Source organism: Phaethon lepturus, unplaced genomic scaffold, assembly GCF_000687285.1.
Source record: "Phaethon lepturus isolate BGI_N335 unplaced genomic scaffold, ASM68728v1 scaffold35018, whole genome shotgun sequence".
NCBI lineage: Eukaryota > Metazoa > Chordata > Aves > Phaethontiformes > Phaethontidae > Phaethon > Phaethon lepturus.
The window spans coordinates 2,771-17,111 of NW_010556098.1; the positions used below are offsets into that span (position 1 = coordinate 2,771).

Here is a 14,341-nt window from a genome sequence, read left to right on the forward strand (position 1 = left end):
GATCTGGGAGACTTTGCCATCTTTGGCTTATCATGTGCAAGGGAAAAAATTGTTCATCCAAACCTTTCCATTCAGTCTCACTCATAATAACTAAGCCTTTGTATTTTGACCACAGGGAGGTGTCAATGGTGATGCAGAAGGGTTGTTGCCAGTAGCCTCAGCCTTTAATCCCCATGCAGCACATCAATTGCATTCCACAGACCTAAGAAGAAACTCCATAGTCTACTTCTGACACTGTACATATCAGCAAAATTCTCTGAGAAGCTAGTGTGCAGAAGGAACTGACTGCACAGCTGATCTGCTCGTTGAGACTTTGGGCTGAAGAAAAGGGGAACCTGGCCGAAGTAGAGAACTTTAGAGAGCAGGGCAGCATCAGCAGCCACAAGGTAACAGCAAAGTGATCCAGAGCAAACAGACCCCCATCTTTTATCATACTTGGGTGGTACTACTGCTTTGTGGACTTCTCACTGCCTTCTCAGCACCGTGCAAACCCTTCTTGAGTCAGATCCACACAGCAATGACTATGCATGACATATAACACGAGAGAAGATTCTGAAATCATCTGGTCACTACAAACGGATGTTTTAGCTACTGTTTACTGCATTAGAAGAGCTGTTCACAAAGTGGCACTTACCTAGCATCCCTTTGTTCGAACTGGATAAGCACATATCCTTCTCAGCACTGGGAAGAACAAATCCAACCACAAACACCTCCACCCCATCTGCCATCAGTGCCAATCCTAAAACAAAGAAGAGGGTCCACTGGAAGCGTCCATGGCCACACTCCTCGATGATGTTCTCATACTGATGGGCAAGTTGCTCCTCGTCTTCCATCCTCTCTGCCATAAGGTCAGCACGGTCTCTGTACTCATCAGCCATGGCAGGAGCTCGCTTCTTCTGCTTTTCTTTGATGTCATCTGGGTGTGGGATCCCTTGGTACTCCCCCTCATAGATCTCATCATCTTCATCATGGCCTTCTGTAACATCACTCTGGGCATCTTCTTCATGAGCGGGCTCATCCCTGCCACGATAGTAGCTGTCATTGGGTGTGTAGCCTTCATAGTTACCATCCTGGTACCTGTAGTCATCTGAGACTTGGTTTGCCTCCCTGCCCCCTTGATAGAGGTTTGTGTTTCTATATCCATCATCCATTCTGAATGGAGATTTCTAAATGCTGTAGGTCACTATGTGTAGATACTCTACTATTGATTTGTGCAATTTCTGGTGTTGGTTACTTGAACATATCTACTCTCTGTTCTTTGGAACTGATGGGATACACAGCTTCCCAGGCTTAGAAGGAGAATTGCTAAATAAAGTTTCTCTTTGACAGAGTCTCACACAGCTTTTGACAACGCTTCACTTTTCAGCTGTCATTTGTGACTTGCTGGCTTCTCCTGTTGCTTTGGGTGGGAAGAGCTGCTGTCTGGGGAGCAGGAAGGGAATGGTAAATTGCACAGCCAAGGAACTAGGAAGATTTGGCAGGTTTTTCCTGATTCATTGTGGTGGTGAAGGTCATGTCCTGAGAAAGAAGAAACAATAGCAATGAGACAGCAGTAAGCTTGCAAGCATACATGCACTGAGTTTAATGCCCAACCTTTTGAATACACATTTTTCCATTGCAAGAAAATGACAACAGTGTTTGAAGAAAGCTTTTTCATCGACAAAACCCAAAGCCTCAGAACAAAAAAAAGAGCGTTAAAAATTACCAAGTTAAGTGGGAATCTAAAGTAGAATGTAAAGTAATGTGTGGTCCCAATTTCTGTCATTCCCAAGTCCTGCCTCCCACATGTGGTGCTGGTTTCTACAGAGAGCAGAACGGTACTGAGCTGGGTTGCTGGAACAGAGCTCTCAGTTGTTAAATATGATTCTATCCATCTACCCAGAGCACACTCATCCCTGGTACCTACAACTGCCTAACATCATAATGACACAAAATATGAGCTTGTTTTTCTTCTTCATCCAGATCCCAAACCTAATTTTATTTAATGGCTTCTTTTTTTCCCTAGTGTCTCCCTGTCTGTATGACAGATGTACAACTGACGTGCAGTGTCTGCCAAGATAAAGTCACCAAAAGTCACACCAAGCTGTGTTCTTCCCATATCTAACCATCAATGGAGGATGGTTTTCAGAGAGAGCAAAAAACAAAGCTAATATGGAATTGTTGTTTTCTGCAGGGAAAACCAAGGGAAGTTAAGTCACGGCTAAAAAAATTTTCACTTTGGACACCTGATTTCCATTATTTTTCAAGCAGTTTTCAGCCAGCTGGCTCTCCAGTGTTCTTCTGCATTTGTTGCCGCACACAGCTGTAGACAGGGAGTTTGAAAGGAGACTCACGTGGGAATCTGAGTAGAGTCACGCTAGAGGAGCCAGCACAGCGTAGGCATGCACAAAATGTGAACTTCACTTTAAGCTTTGAGCTAGTTGCCTAAATAAAGTGTAAATGAGCTATGAAATAACATGGGCAGGCACATGTCTGTATATATGTGGGCATTGTTACCTACACAGCCAGTTGACCTATAGAAGTGTACTCAAACACAAACACCGTAAATAAGAGTGCTACCTCTGCACTTTGGGATCTTATTTGGCCGATACTATGGGTTTAAACAACGTGCAGCTAAAATGACTTCAGAGGACAAATTCAGTAGAAACACTCTCACAAAATGCTCAGAAGGGCATCACTCCTGCAAATGCTGTGATTTTTTGGCAGCTCAAATGTTCAGGATAAAAGGAAGAACAGAGGCTTGGCTTCTCCTCTGCATGGAGTCATGGCCATGCCTTGCCTAAGCTGCTCCAAGAAACTTCATAAAAGCTTCCCCTGCATTTCTGTTTCTGTGCCCATATATTTATGGCATATAATTACGACACGTCCTCTGCACGCCCTTCCAGAGAATCATCCTTTCCTCTGACCCCTCTGCCATTTGTCACTGCATTCAACGTGTTTCCTCTTCCCTTTCTTTATGCTGAATCACACAATACATTTTGCATGAAGTTAAAAAGGCAGCAGGGCATTCTTCCAGGGCTGAAAAAGAGCAATCAATAAAGTAAAAAAAAATATATTGAAAAAAATCCCAAAGGCATTCTCATCAGGTTAGAAAAATCAGGAGACTACAGTGCGGGTAGCAGTAAAGAGAAGCATTTACATCCGCAATAGAGGTGTTACTGTGCAGGGGAGTTATCCATTTGACATACATCAGGAGCACTTAAGTGGGTTTTACAGCTCTTGTTTCCATGCTGGAGTGTCACCATTAATGGTTAAAAAATCCAAGAGTGCTTTTGAGTCTCAGAACCTCCCAGTCTTGAAGTAACTTTCTTGATTACACAAAGATTTGTGTCATGACTGAACATCATGTTCTCCAAGGCAGTAAAAACTTAGTTCCACAGAGACATATTTTCTTTTGAAAAGTAGAGGAAAGAGCCTTTTCTAAAAAAAAAAGAAAAAAGAACAATATGTGCTAAGGAACATTAGACCTCGTTTTGGAAGTCTTTAAATATCATCTATTGGCAGGTTATGTTTCAAAGCAATCTCAAACATGGGAGCAGGAAGCGCAGTGACCTCACTGGTTTTGTCCCTTTCTGGTTGTTACAAAAGTGGATTGAAAACTAGTCTTAGAAAATGAAGAAGAAGTAGTAGTAGTAGTAGTAGTAGTAGTAGTAGTAGTAGTAGTAGTAATAATAATAATAATAATAATAATAATAATAATATAACAGAACTGATCAGATTCCACGTCTCTTACCCCTAGCCTTACAGTTAATTTTTCAGAAGGTGGAAGTGTGTTCTTGAAGACCAAGTGCTGGAAATCTTTTTGTTCTCTATGAAAAAGCTGCCAAGGCTGGAAGCTGGGCTCTTTGCCTTCCACAATAATGGGACCAAAGAAGATTACACACTGAGAAAAGACCAGCTGAAGCATCCATGCCCTTTCACTGATACACAAAGATTGTTTTTTACTGTATGGGATCACTTACATCTTGGGCAGCATAGGAAATAATGGCATGAGCTGATGACTCTCACAGGCAAGTGACAGCCACCTGTGTCGGGAAGAACATGTAATTCAGAAAAAAAGGTCATGGCAAAAAATAGTCACTGGGTTCCCATTCAGTTTGTAGGATGGATATTTCATGGGATCACCCCAGGAGAAGGGGCAGTGCCCAGAGGCAGGCTGTAACTTAGGACTCTTGAATGCTTTACTCTGATAGTTCACACTACCTGTTTCCTTTCATTGCCGCATATGTACAAGCTCATTCTCTCTAGACCTGACTCTGTAACACCCTTCCGCTCAGGCTGAGCTGCACTTACTCATATTAGCAGCCCCATTTAGCATTTAGACGTGAAATCATGACTTCTCATAAAGACTGTAGGCTGGGACTGCTATAATGACCCTTCACACTGATGCATGAGAGCTTGAGACAAATACACACATCACACTGAGCCTGTTACAACCTTGGGCCCTTTTAAGCTGACAGTTACCTGAGACGTGCAAGTGAGGTTTAAACACACAGCAAATGTAAGGCTCCATCGGGCAGAGTCTGCAGGGGAGGGAGGGGCAGAGGCAGGAAAGCCTCTTCTGGGTGTCCCCAAGTAGCCCATTAAACTGAGCGTTGGGGACAAAAACCTAAAGAACCTGGGAATACAGTTCCTTTCCTCACTTGTAATTCTCCACAGCACAGTACCCATTTCTTTGTTTTTCTTTTCTTTTACCACATTACCTTGCTTTTTCTTCCCCTCTAAGTAATTTTTGCACTGTAGCTTTTCGTCTATATTCTGCTTGATATTTACTGTAATCTTGTTTCCACACCAAACAGTCCATCTCATCAGTTACCCTGATGCTAGCAAGCACCCTTCATTTAGTCCTGTATCTTGCACACTCCAAGTTATTTAACAGCAACTCTTTAATACACATTATTCACCTTACAGATTTCTTGCACTCCTTAGCTCTTCAGTCAGCTCAGATGTTGCATACTTAGCCAGGAACTCGGTCATTTGAGCGCTGCAACTTAAAATAGTAACCTAAAGTCTTGGATAGACTCACAATAGAAACCATATCTACTCTAGGAAAAGGGAACTTTAGGAAAAGTAGCTTAACATCCGTGTTTGCCCCTGTGAAGGAGCATGTAAGGGAGGTGCCTGGCATGCTCAGGGGATAAACTGTGGGCTGAAGGGCAGCAGAGCTTGGAGGGGATGCGGAGAAGGGTGAGTGTCTTGTACCTGGCACCAAATGAAGAAATCGTGAAGATTCCAGGGCTTGCCAGAGCTGAGCTCTATCACAGAACAAATCTTTTAGCAAACTAGTGAGCGAGGCAGTTACGGAGAGGTGATTTCTAATGAAATGCATTGAATCTTGGACCATGAGAGTGTTTCTGGAAAAGGAAAGGCAGCAAGGCTGTCGCTTCCCGGGAGCCAGAGCTGAAGGGAGCTGTGGGTGCGCGTACGTGTGCAGCGGGGAGGGAGCCAAGGCTGGGCGCGGGCATCCAGACCCTTCCCTTTGCCTTTGCACGCTCAGAAGAGGAAAGGTCTCAAAGTCAACAGCTGAAGGGAGAGGCTATGTGGACACTAAGGATACAGAGCAGTACAGGGATGCTATAAAAATGCTTCCAAGGGATCTTTAGCATTCACCAGAATAATCCCTGTAAAACAGATGGCAGAGCAGTTTAATATTCTGCCTGAAGGACAACTTCTCTAGCAAAACATCCTCACCCCCAGAGCTGCTTTCTGCTGGCAGCAATGGGAAGATGCCCAGATCCTGCAGTGACCATAAGGACACTCTGCAGTCACAAAGCTGACTGTATTAAAAAAAAAATATTCTGAGAGGAAATTTTTCTTGCTGAAAGGAAATGGTGCAGATAGATAGATAGGTTTTTGTGAAGTTCCAATCTCGGACTCTTAATGAGGATGCAATAGATGGATCCATTTGTATACATGAAGGACCAGATTTTTGAGATGCTTAACTCACAGCTCCCAGGGGAGCAGTATCCTGGGTCTCAGGCAGCCAACAATTACACAAATATTATTAGACAGGCTGAGGACTGCAGCAAGCTCTGATCTCCATGGTGCTAGAAGGAGGTGAAGTGTTGCAGTGCCTGGGACACAGCTCTGTGCTGCAGACTGAGCACCCTTTGCTCTGTCACTTGGCTTCTTGGCATTTTTGTGTCCCTCTCAACAGCACGTGGGAACAGCGCAGCCTTCCTCTGGTGTGAATGGCGGACTGGCTGCTCAAAGCCCTTGCAGCTGTGGCTCTATGAATAGATGGCAACTTGTGCCCCCAAAAGCCTAAATAAACCAGAAACTGGAGAAAAGAGGTCCCTGTGCTCCCTGCTTCACAGCTGGGGTGCAGGAAAAGTACATGGTTTGTTGTGGTCCTTGTCAGGTTTTCACTGAACTCTTGCAGCCTAGCCCTTTTTTTAACCAAGAAAACTGCTATTTTCCCCCAGGAGAACTTTGAAACTTTCCTTCTTTCCAACCAGTATAAATAAATAAAAAAAAAACAAAAACAAAAAACCCAAACAAACTAAAAAAATTAGTCTGCAAACCCATAATTCACAAAATTAATACTTTCAGATCAGGTCCATTAAAAATGTTTCATCTTATACTGTAAATTGTTGCCCTTTGCATTGCCACCAAAAAAAAAAGCAGGTTCGTGGAGAGATGTTTCAAACTGAAAACGAAACATTTGAGAAATGCCAGCAGTGTCAGCTGCTTGATCCATTTTTTATTGAAAACATTTGTTGAAATCGAATTTTTTCCCCTGAAAAATTCATGTTTTGAAAAGCTGGCATTTTCTTCGCAACAAAAATCGCATCAGAAACTCTCTAATTTACTTTCATGGATATAATATTCTCTCAGGTGCATCTTTAAGCAGGCAATATAGAGAAATATAATGTAGCAAAAGTAATCTTGCTAGTTATATGCATATGACTAAAAGTATCTGACCTCTGTGCTGTGAGGCAGAAAAGGGTTTTTCTTCCACAGGGCTCTGATTATTCTTTTTTTGCTAACATTAACGTTGCGGCTGCAGCCACATGATTCAACATCCAGAAGAAAGCTGAGCAGTATCACCATTTTCCTGGACAGATGGCAAGGCTGGGTTCTTGGCAAGGATCCTGCGGAGGGAAAAGTGGCAAGACCTGGAGAGAATCTATTTGTGAACGAAGTTAGAAAAAGGAAACGAGGGGGTTTCTAAAGCAGAGAGGCAGAAACCAAGGGAAATCATAAGTCAGGGAGCAGGGACGGTGCTTTATGGCCCAAACTGTGCTCAGAATAAGGGTGGAAATGGCCAAGGAAGGATGGAAGCCTTGACATATTGATCCACAAGCTGTGGAAAAAAATGACACTTACTGCTTAATAATAACATCAGCTCTTGCCTTCATATCTAAGGATTATAAATCTATCTCAGGACATCCCTGTTAGTGCTCAGCCCTTACCCTTACTAATTCTTGGTTGACTTTTTGCAACTCTGTTTCACTGCCAAAATAATAAACAGCAGGGAGAAAAGACTCAGAGTATAGGACTCTGAAAAACTTTCAGAAGAAGTTGGCTGTGGGGAACATCACTCAGTCAAAAAAAAAAAAAAAGAAATAAAATTATTGACTTATTTAATGGGTGGTTGTATCAAAATAGGTCACATATCTTGCAGGTCTCCAGCAGTCACTTTCCTTAGCTTGCTTTTCCGCCAAATATCCTAATCAGATGGTGGTGATGAGAAATGAGTCCCTGGGGAATTTCCAGTAGAATGTTCTCCGATCTGAACACTGGCCAGTGAATCAGCATGATTTAATCAGCTGAAAGCCTGGTCTCTTTTTTTTGGAAGTATTGGTGAGCCCTTGGGATGTAAGTTCATACATGGTTGTAGCCAGCTGAGGGAGCACTACATACACTACCAAGAAAAAACTTCCTTCTGATCCCTCCCATTCCCTCTCCAGTCTCACAAGACTGAAAGTAAAATTTGTCCTTGTAAATGATATGCAAAAGAAACCATGGTCATCAAGCATTCTTGAGAGAGGACCATATCACTGTCCCAGGTTGGAAACCCCTTGAATCTGGAGGAATGTCAGCTCCAGATGTAATTTCTTAGGTCTCTTCAGAAGAGAGGAAAGGTTCTTAGGTTCTTTTTCAGAAAAATCAAGGTGGGTATGTGAGTTTTCTAATTTTCTTAATCAGTGATATGGTAGCTGGAAGCAAAAAGGAGCTACCTTGCCACCAAAGACACCATGATTATGTGTGTGGGCATGTCAATATATGGGCATATGGTTTTCAGGTGCAAAGATATGTGTTAACGGCTACAACAATTAGCTGTGGCTGCAAATACTTACAGGAGGCTAACTGGGTCTGGACAACAAGAGTTTTAAAAATCAAAGCCTGTAACAGGGCCTACCTTAAAAAGGATTTTCTTTGAACTCTGGATAAAGAGGTGTCTTCTGGGGCTTCAGAGGAGCGCGCTGCATTAAGTGAAAACTAAGGATAAAAACAAGTTTCTCTGAAACTTTTTCTTAGTGTTAAGAAATTATTTGATAGATATGTAACACAGCTTCAAAAACTCTCCATGGAGCTTGTTAAGCAAGCTACCTGTGCCAGATTCTGTATTAGTAGCTGTGAGTGAAAAGAAGAGCAAGATATTTGAAAGTCATTGACTTGAAATCATCTGGTTCAAAGAACTGGCTTTCAGCAGTACAGATGCCACCAATGGTTGGTCCCCTGCAGCATAGGTAGGACACGCAAGGTACAAGTCCTCTGTTTGGTGTAACAATCATTGATTTGCTCCAAGCTGCTTTTGGGGTCTCTGGGACAGGACTCATTTATTCGTTTTGCCCACGCTGTGGATTGGAAGATCGGTGCCAATGCCTTGGTATACTGAGAAATGCGGGGAAAACAGAGCTGAAGCAATTTAGTGTGCTACCAGCAGATCAGATTAATTATTTAACAGAGAAAGCATTTCAGTTCAAAATTCTCTGCTACAGAGTCTATTGAACTTAATTTGTCTTACAGTTTCTGCATGATCTCTATTGATCTGTTGTGGCTTTTACACATTTCTGTGTATGCGCATACCGTATATATTTTGTTCCACCATAGCAAAATACTTACTGTGTGATGTGGTCCTGGAGCCCTGCATTACTTTGCTACAGCAACACATTGTCTGTGAAAAGAAGCTATCGTGTTTGAAGATGAAGCATTTACAACACCTCGTGAATTTGGGGGCAGAGCTGGATGTGGTATGCACACAGATAGTTCAGTTGTGTTTGACTGAACTATCCTGATTTATGTTAAGAATTTGGCTGTGCTGCTCTAGTGCCATGACACTTTTTCATACTAACCTATCCAGAGCGCACTGGGGGGAGATTTCTAGTTTCCAGCACATTGGGCACTAAAATGGCATTGCCTTATGTGGTGGTGACTTTCAGAGCAAAGTGGCTATGGGCTGAACTTAAGTTGCGACCCACCATGTTATGTTATGAACTAAGGGACAGAAAGTACCCCAGATTGTTAAAGGGAGATTATATCTTAAAGCCTGGTATTCTGTTGGTGCAGATGCTTTAAAGGTCATATCTAAGACAGTATGTGCTGCAGCAAGCTGGCACAGTGAACGTGTAGCAGATGAAACAAGGAACAAGCATCAGTCAAGCAGAATAAACAGCTTTTCTGAAGTTAAGGACACAGACTAGCAAGTTGGGTGTTCGTGAGATATCGAGAAGAATGTTTAACAGTAGGAGTTGGAAAGTGATGGCTTAGCAGCACAAAGCTATATAAGGAGGGACAGACTACACATTAGGATTCCAGAGAAAGGCCATAAAAGGTCAATTTGACAAGCTGAATATAGATAATGAGTTGAGACAGATGGTATAAGAGTACGGTAGCTAATAAATAATGAACAGACTTGCTTCAAGGAGCAAAAACAGGGAGAAATCACAGCTGAGAGCTTAGTCAGAAGGGAGATGGTAAAGGGGAAAAGAACAAAACCATGGATGATGGGGGAGAATCACAGCAGGAGGACTGGTGGGAGAGGAGTGTCTGGTTTTGAGTGCCAGAGTTTTGTAGAGATGATAATTTACCCAAGAAAACTTTAGAAATGCATATGCCTGAACTGGAATTTGGCCATCTTACTGAGATTAACAATCTTTAGCTGAGAAAATACAGCTCCCATGCAAGGCTAGGAAAAGTTCTTAGGTTTTTTTTGCACATCACAACCTGAGGTGGAGAAAGACCAAAGCTTCATCTGAGCACTGAAACTTAAATTCTGTGCACTGTGTCCCATACTCCCAGGGCCCCTGTAGACCAGCAAGCTAAGGCCTTCCAACCTTCACACCCAGCTACCTTTGATGTGATGACCAAGAGAAAGATGGAGCGTTCCTGCCCCACAAATCTTTTCCTGATGTGGAGCCGAGGCACAAACCCTGACCGGGACACCAAGGAATACTCAGATGTCCCAATGTAGATGTAAATGAAGAAGCTTTCCCAAGATCACCTGGGGAAGGCATGCCAGTGCCAAACATCCAGCGCATGTTTCTGTTATGTCCTTGTCTTTTTAAACATCGTAGAGAGCTAAAGTCTTCGGGGCTTTACTGCTTATTAATAAACCAACCTCTCTGTCAGCAGGGCACCTGGCAGCATAAACCAATAGGTAATTTGGTGTTGATTCAGAAACAATGGTGCCCTGGTGCCCTCTAATGAGTTTGAACACTTTTATGTGTGTTTGCCCTTGGACAGCTTATTAGGTCTAACCTCACTGGGCTTGGAGGCCCTGACAAGCTCCCAGAGATGAGTGCAAGCAATAACCTTGGAAATAAACTGCCTGCAGTTCAGCGAATTCTGCCTGTGTCAGACAGCAAACGCGCCTGATTAACTATGAACTGCTTAGCTTATTGGCAAAGATGTGCCTCTAGCTACAAAGGGGACTTTTATTTCATCACACTTGCAATCTGTGCTATTAAATAATGAGCCACTTAATTAACTAATTCATTAATACATGGCTGTGATGAATAGATTTGCTCCAGTGACAGAGTCATGAAAGCAGACACAACCCTGAGTGATTTTTAAATACTGCTTTCTTTCAGAAAGGATTTTATTTGAGCAAGTATCTTTTTTAAATACCTCATTCTTTCTCCTGCCTCTAGCTAATAGAGGAATGTCCATGTCTGCTGTGTCTGTTCCCCTCCCAGCACTCCCTGCTTTTGTCCTTCCCACCTTTCTGCCTTGCTGAAGCCTGAAGCTCCCCCTCTCCTTTGGCTCCGTGCCGTCAAGGTGTCTTCAGGGTGTTGTGCCACAAAATCACTCTTTGCCCAGAATTACCACACTGCTGTGGCCAGGGTGCAATGTCTCATCGTCTTCTACCTCAAATGGGAAATGACTGCAGTGTTGCAGATAGACAGATACTGAAAAGCATCATCAGTTATTGTCCGTGATCACCTTCCCATTGCTGGGGGACCAACAAACCTCCCCAGAAACCGGAGGCAGAAGGACGAATCATTTAATGCACCTCACAACAGCCCTTGCAGGGTTGTTGTCTTCTGTCTTCCACCAGGGTATTAGAGCATGTTAAGAAAGGGCTCTAGCAGAGACATTTCCACAGGCTGAGAGATGTCCCTGCAGGGAACCGTTCCTGCTGTCAGGAGCAGCTCTTTCCCAGCCCGGGATGCTCAGGCATCAGTCTCTAGAGATAGTTGCTTGCCGGCTCCAATGAAGTGTACCAGGGCCCTGGCTATGCCAGAATTCAGGCTCATTCCAAGAAATCCGCCGTGCCGCAGCCTGTCGCAGTCACAGCCAACCTTATGCTTCCATCATGCTCTTTAATAGGTCTGTTACTTAAGTTTCACTACAGGGCTGCTCAACGATCAAGTTCGAGGAACGTGGTTATTACAATGCGAAGACTGAGACCAGGAAAGAGGGGTGGTTCTCAAACTGAATTCATCCTTTTTCTTTTTTGTGTAAGCCCTCCAATACGATCATTTTGTGGCCACAAGAGCTTTCAAAATTGCAAATGCACTGTTCATTACGCACCTCGCCCGTGAAGAAATACAAGTGCAAGCAGCAGCAGATTTAAAGAGATGTTCACTCTGAGACTCCTTTCAAGGTTATGTAGCAGGGAAAATACTGGAGAAACTGCTTTTGCTCCACTCATTTTCATAGCATTTTGATTAGTTTGACCATTTTTGGGGATATGAAACAGTACTGAGGACACCTGAACTTTGTAGCATCCAGGATCATTCAACAGATTTCATTATCTGGTTATCAAATTCACTATGTGCATCACATATATCACTGCAGCACAAACAAAACATACCCACAAAGTGATGCTTTCTTCTGTAAGAAGGCAATTGGCAATGCCTGTCTTAGCTGGGAGACCGCACCTTGAAGAGCATCTTGCAGAAAGGCACAGAGTTTTGGGGTTTTTTTTCATTGACTAGATGCACAAAGTAAAATTGCCACAGGGCCTGGAATATATTGGCACTGACTTAACAGTAACATTAGACCTCACATGTAGCAATGCTACATTTATACTCATGTTTTATACCCATATGGAGACTTTCAACTCAAAAGAGCTCCTGGCAGTTTTTTGTGCACTATACAGCAGAAGAGGAGAACAGCTAATTCAAGCACATGTAGCGGGCCCCCTGACATTATGAAAAAGTGGATTGCTTGGCAGTGGTTTTCCCCAAGCATCCCATATTCCTTTCTTGTTCCTGCAGGAGTTTTTAGGACAGCTCTTTGCAAGAGCAGCTCATTTACACAGAGCCTTAAACTTGGGCAATATCACATGGTTCTCAGCTGTGCCATGGGTCACCTACTGTCTCACTGAAATGAGACATCAATCTTTTCAAATGATATTTGTGTTTCTGTTGAATAGGAGAGGAAGAGGAGGAAAGGAGGAAACCACCGAAGAAAGGAGCAGATACTGCAGGAGCCAAAGAATGAGAGAAAGCAACAGCAGAGCATGAGATATAGCACAGGAGGTAGGAGAAGGCAGTGGGTGGGAAGGTGAAGGTCAGAAAGGAAGGGAGAGGAGAAGGCATAACATAATTAGTAGCTGGAGTACCCAGTCTTGGAAACCAATGCTGCTTTGAGCCAGTAAAAGGGGAAAAAAGAAAAGCAATTAGACACACTACTTCATAGTGGTGAGAAGGCTGTGCATTTGCCTCCCAAACAGCCTAATAAATTCCTGTGTTCAGGTGGACATTAATGATGAAAAAGCTGCACCTCCCAAAATTAATAGCTATAATACATCATCAGGCTATAGCACCACAGCTCATGTATGTAGAGAGAAAATGCTCAAAATCACCTGTCGAAGTAGAAGAAGGATTTAGCTATTATTTATTGCTTAGTGTGACTCATGCTTGCGGGTAGGGGCATGACGGTACAGATGGGAGTTAAAGTCAAATTGCCGTCAGGGTAATTTACGCCAGGAGAGTTGAATTCAGGCTACTTCTGCTTATGTTTTACCTGTCATTATTCTGTAAAATATGAAAAGGGTAAGAAAACAGTTTGAAAAACACATGCCTGCACAGCCATTTGTCAGGACTCAGATGGGTTTTGTTAGAGGAAAGATGGCTTAATGTCTTGGGCAGCATCAAGAACTCCATACGCTTTTCTGTAATGTCACAAATGGCTCGATTAACCTTAGAGAAGACATTTAGTTACTCTTAGGCTTAGTTCCTTGTCTGCAAAATAGCTGAAATAACGGACTTTCACTACCTATCAGAGATTGTGTAAGGGAAATACACGCATAATTGAAGAGTGAATCTTGTAACCACTGATGGAAAGCTCAAAAGTTCAACTTTCTGGGCTTCAGATTATCCTTGCCAAAACCACTGTGATCTTGAAATTATCCTCACAAGGACAGAGTCTCCTGTGAATGACCTCCCATGTGCTATTTCTAACCAGAATCAATACTACTTCCACCTGTTTCATAGCTGTCCTTCCATTCCTCTTAGTTCAGCTCTACCCAAAGAGGACATGTTAAATACACTAATAGCCACCAGACTCCCTAAAAATGGAAGGGCAATGGAGAGAGAACCTGAAATTCTGGAGTCTCCATGCAAAGGAACTGCTCTGGCTGCTGGGAGGACAGGGATCCTGTGATCCTGGGGACTGGTCCTCATTGTGCCTGGTCTGAATGTGCTCCTTCACACAGATGCTGAAATGAGGCGAATCCTCCTACACCCCTCCCAAAGCCCAGCTCAAGCCTGCTAAGGGGCTGTACAGCAGAATTTTGAGCTGCAGTTTCCCTGGAAGTGACTTTAATGGAGAAATATAGCTTTTAGCAAGATTTAGCAAGATAAGCATTGAGGAACTCAGCATCTTCCTCCCCACAGGGAGTCAGGGACATAGGGTATCCCACTGCTGCTGTCACCATGTGCCC

The 14,341-nt window shown here is 43.2% G+C and overlaps 1 protein-coding gene across 1 annotated transcript; it reads right to left on the reverse strand.

Annotated features, from left to right (window-relative positions):
• Positions 1–634: 634 nt before the first annotated feature.
• LOC104624898 (synaptic vesicle glycoprotein 2B-like) lies at positions 635–1,151 on the reverse strand (the record flags this gene model as incomplete). The annotated part of the gene is made up of 1 exon (XM_010292379.1): positions 635–1,151. A coding segment is annotated over exon 1 (517 nt), but the record flags the coding sequence as incomplete, so codon positions are not given.
• Positions 1,152–14,341: the final 13,190 nt, after the last annotated feature.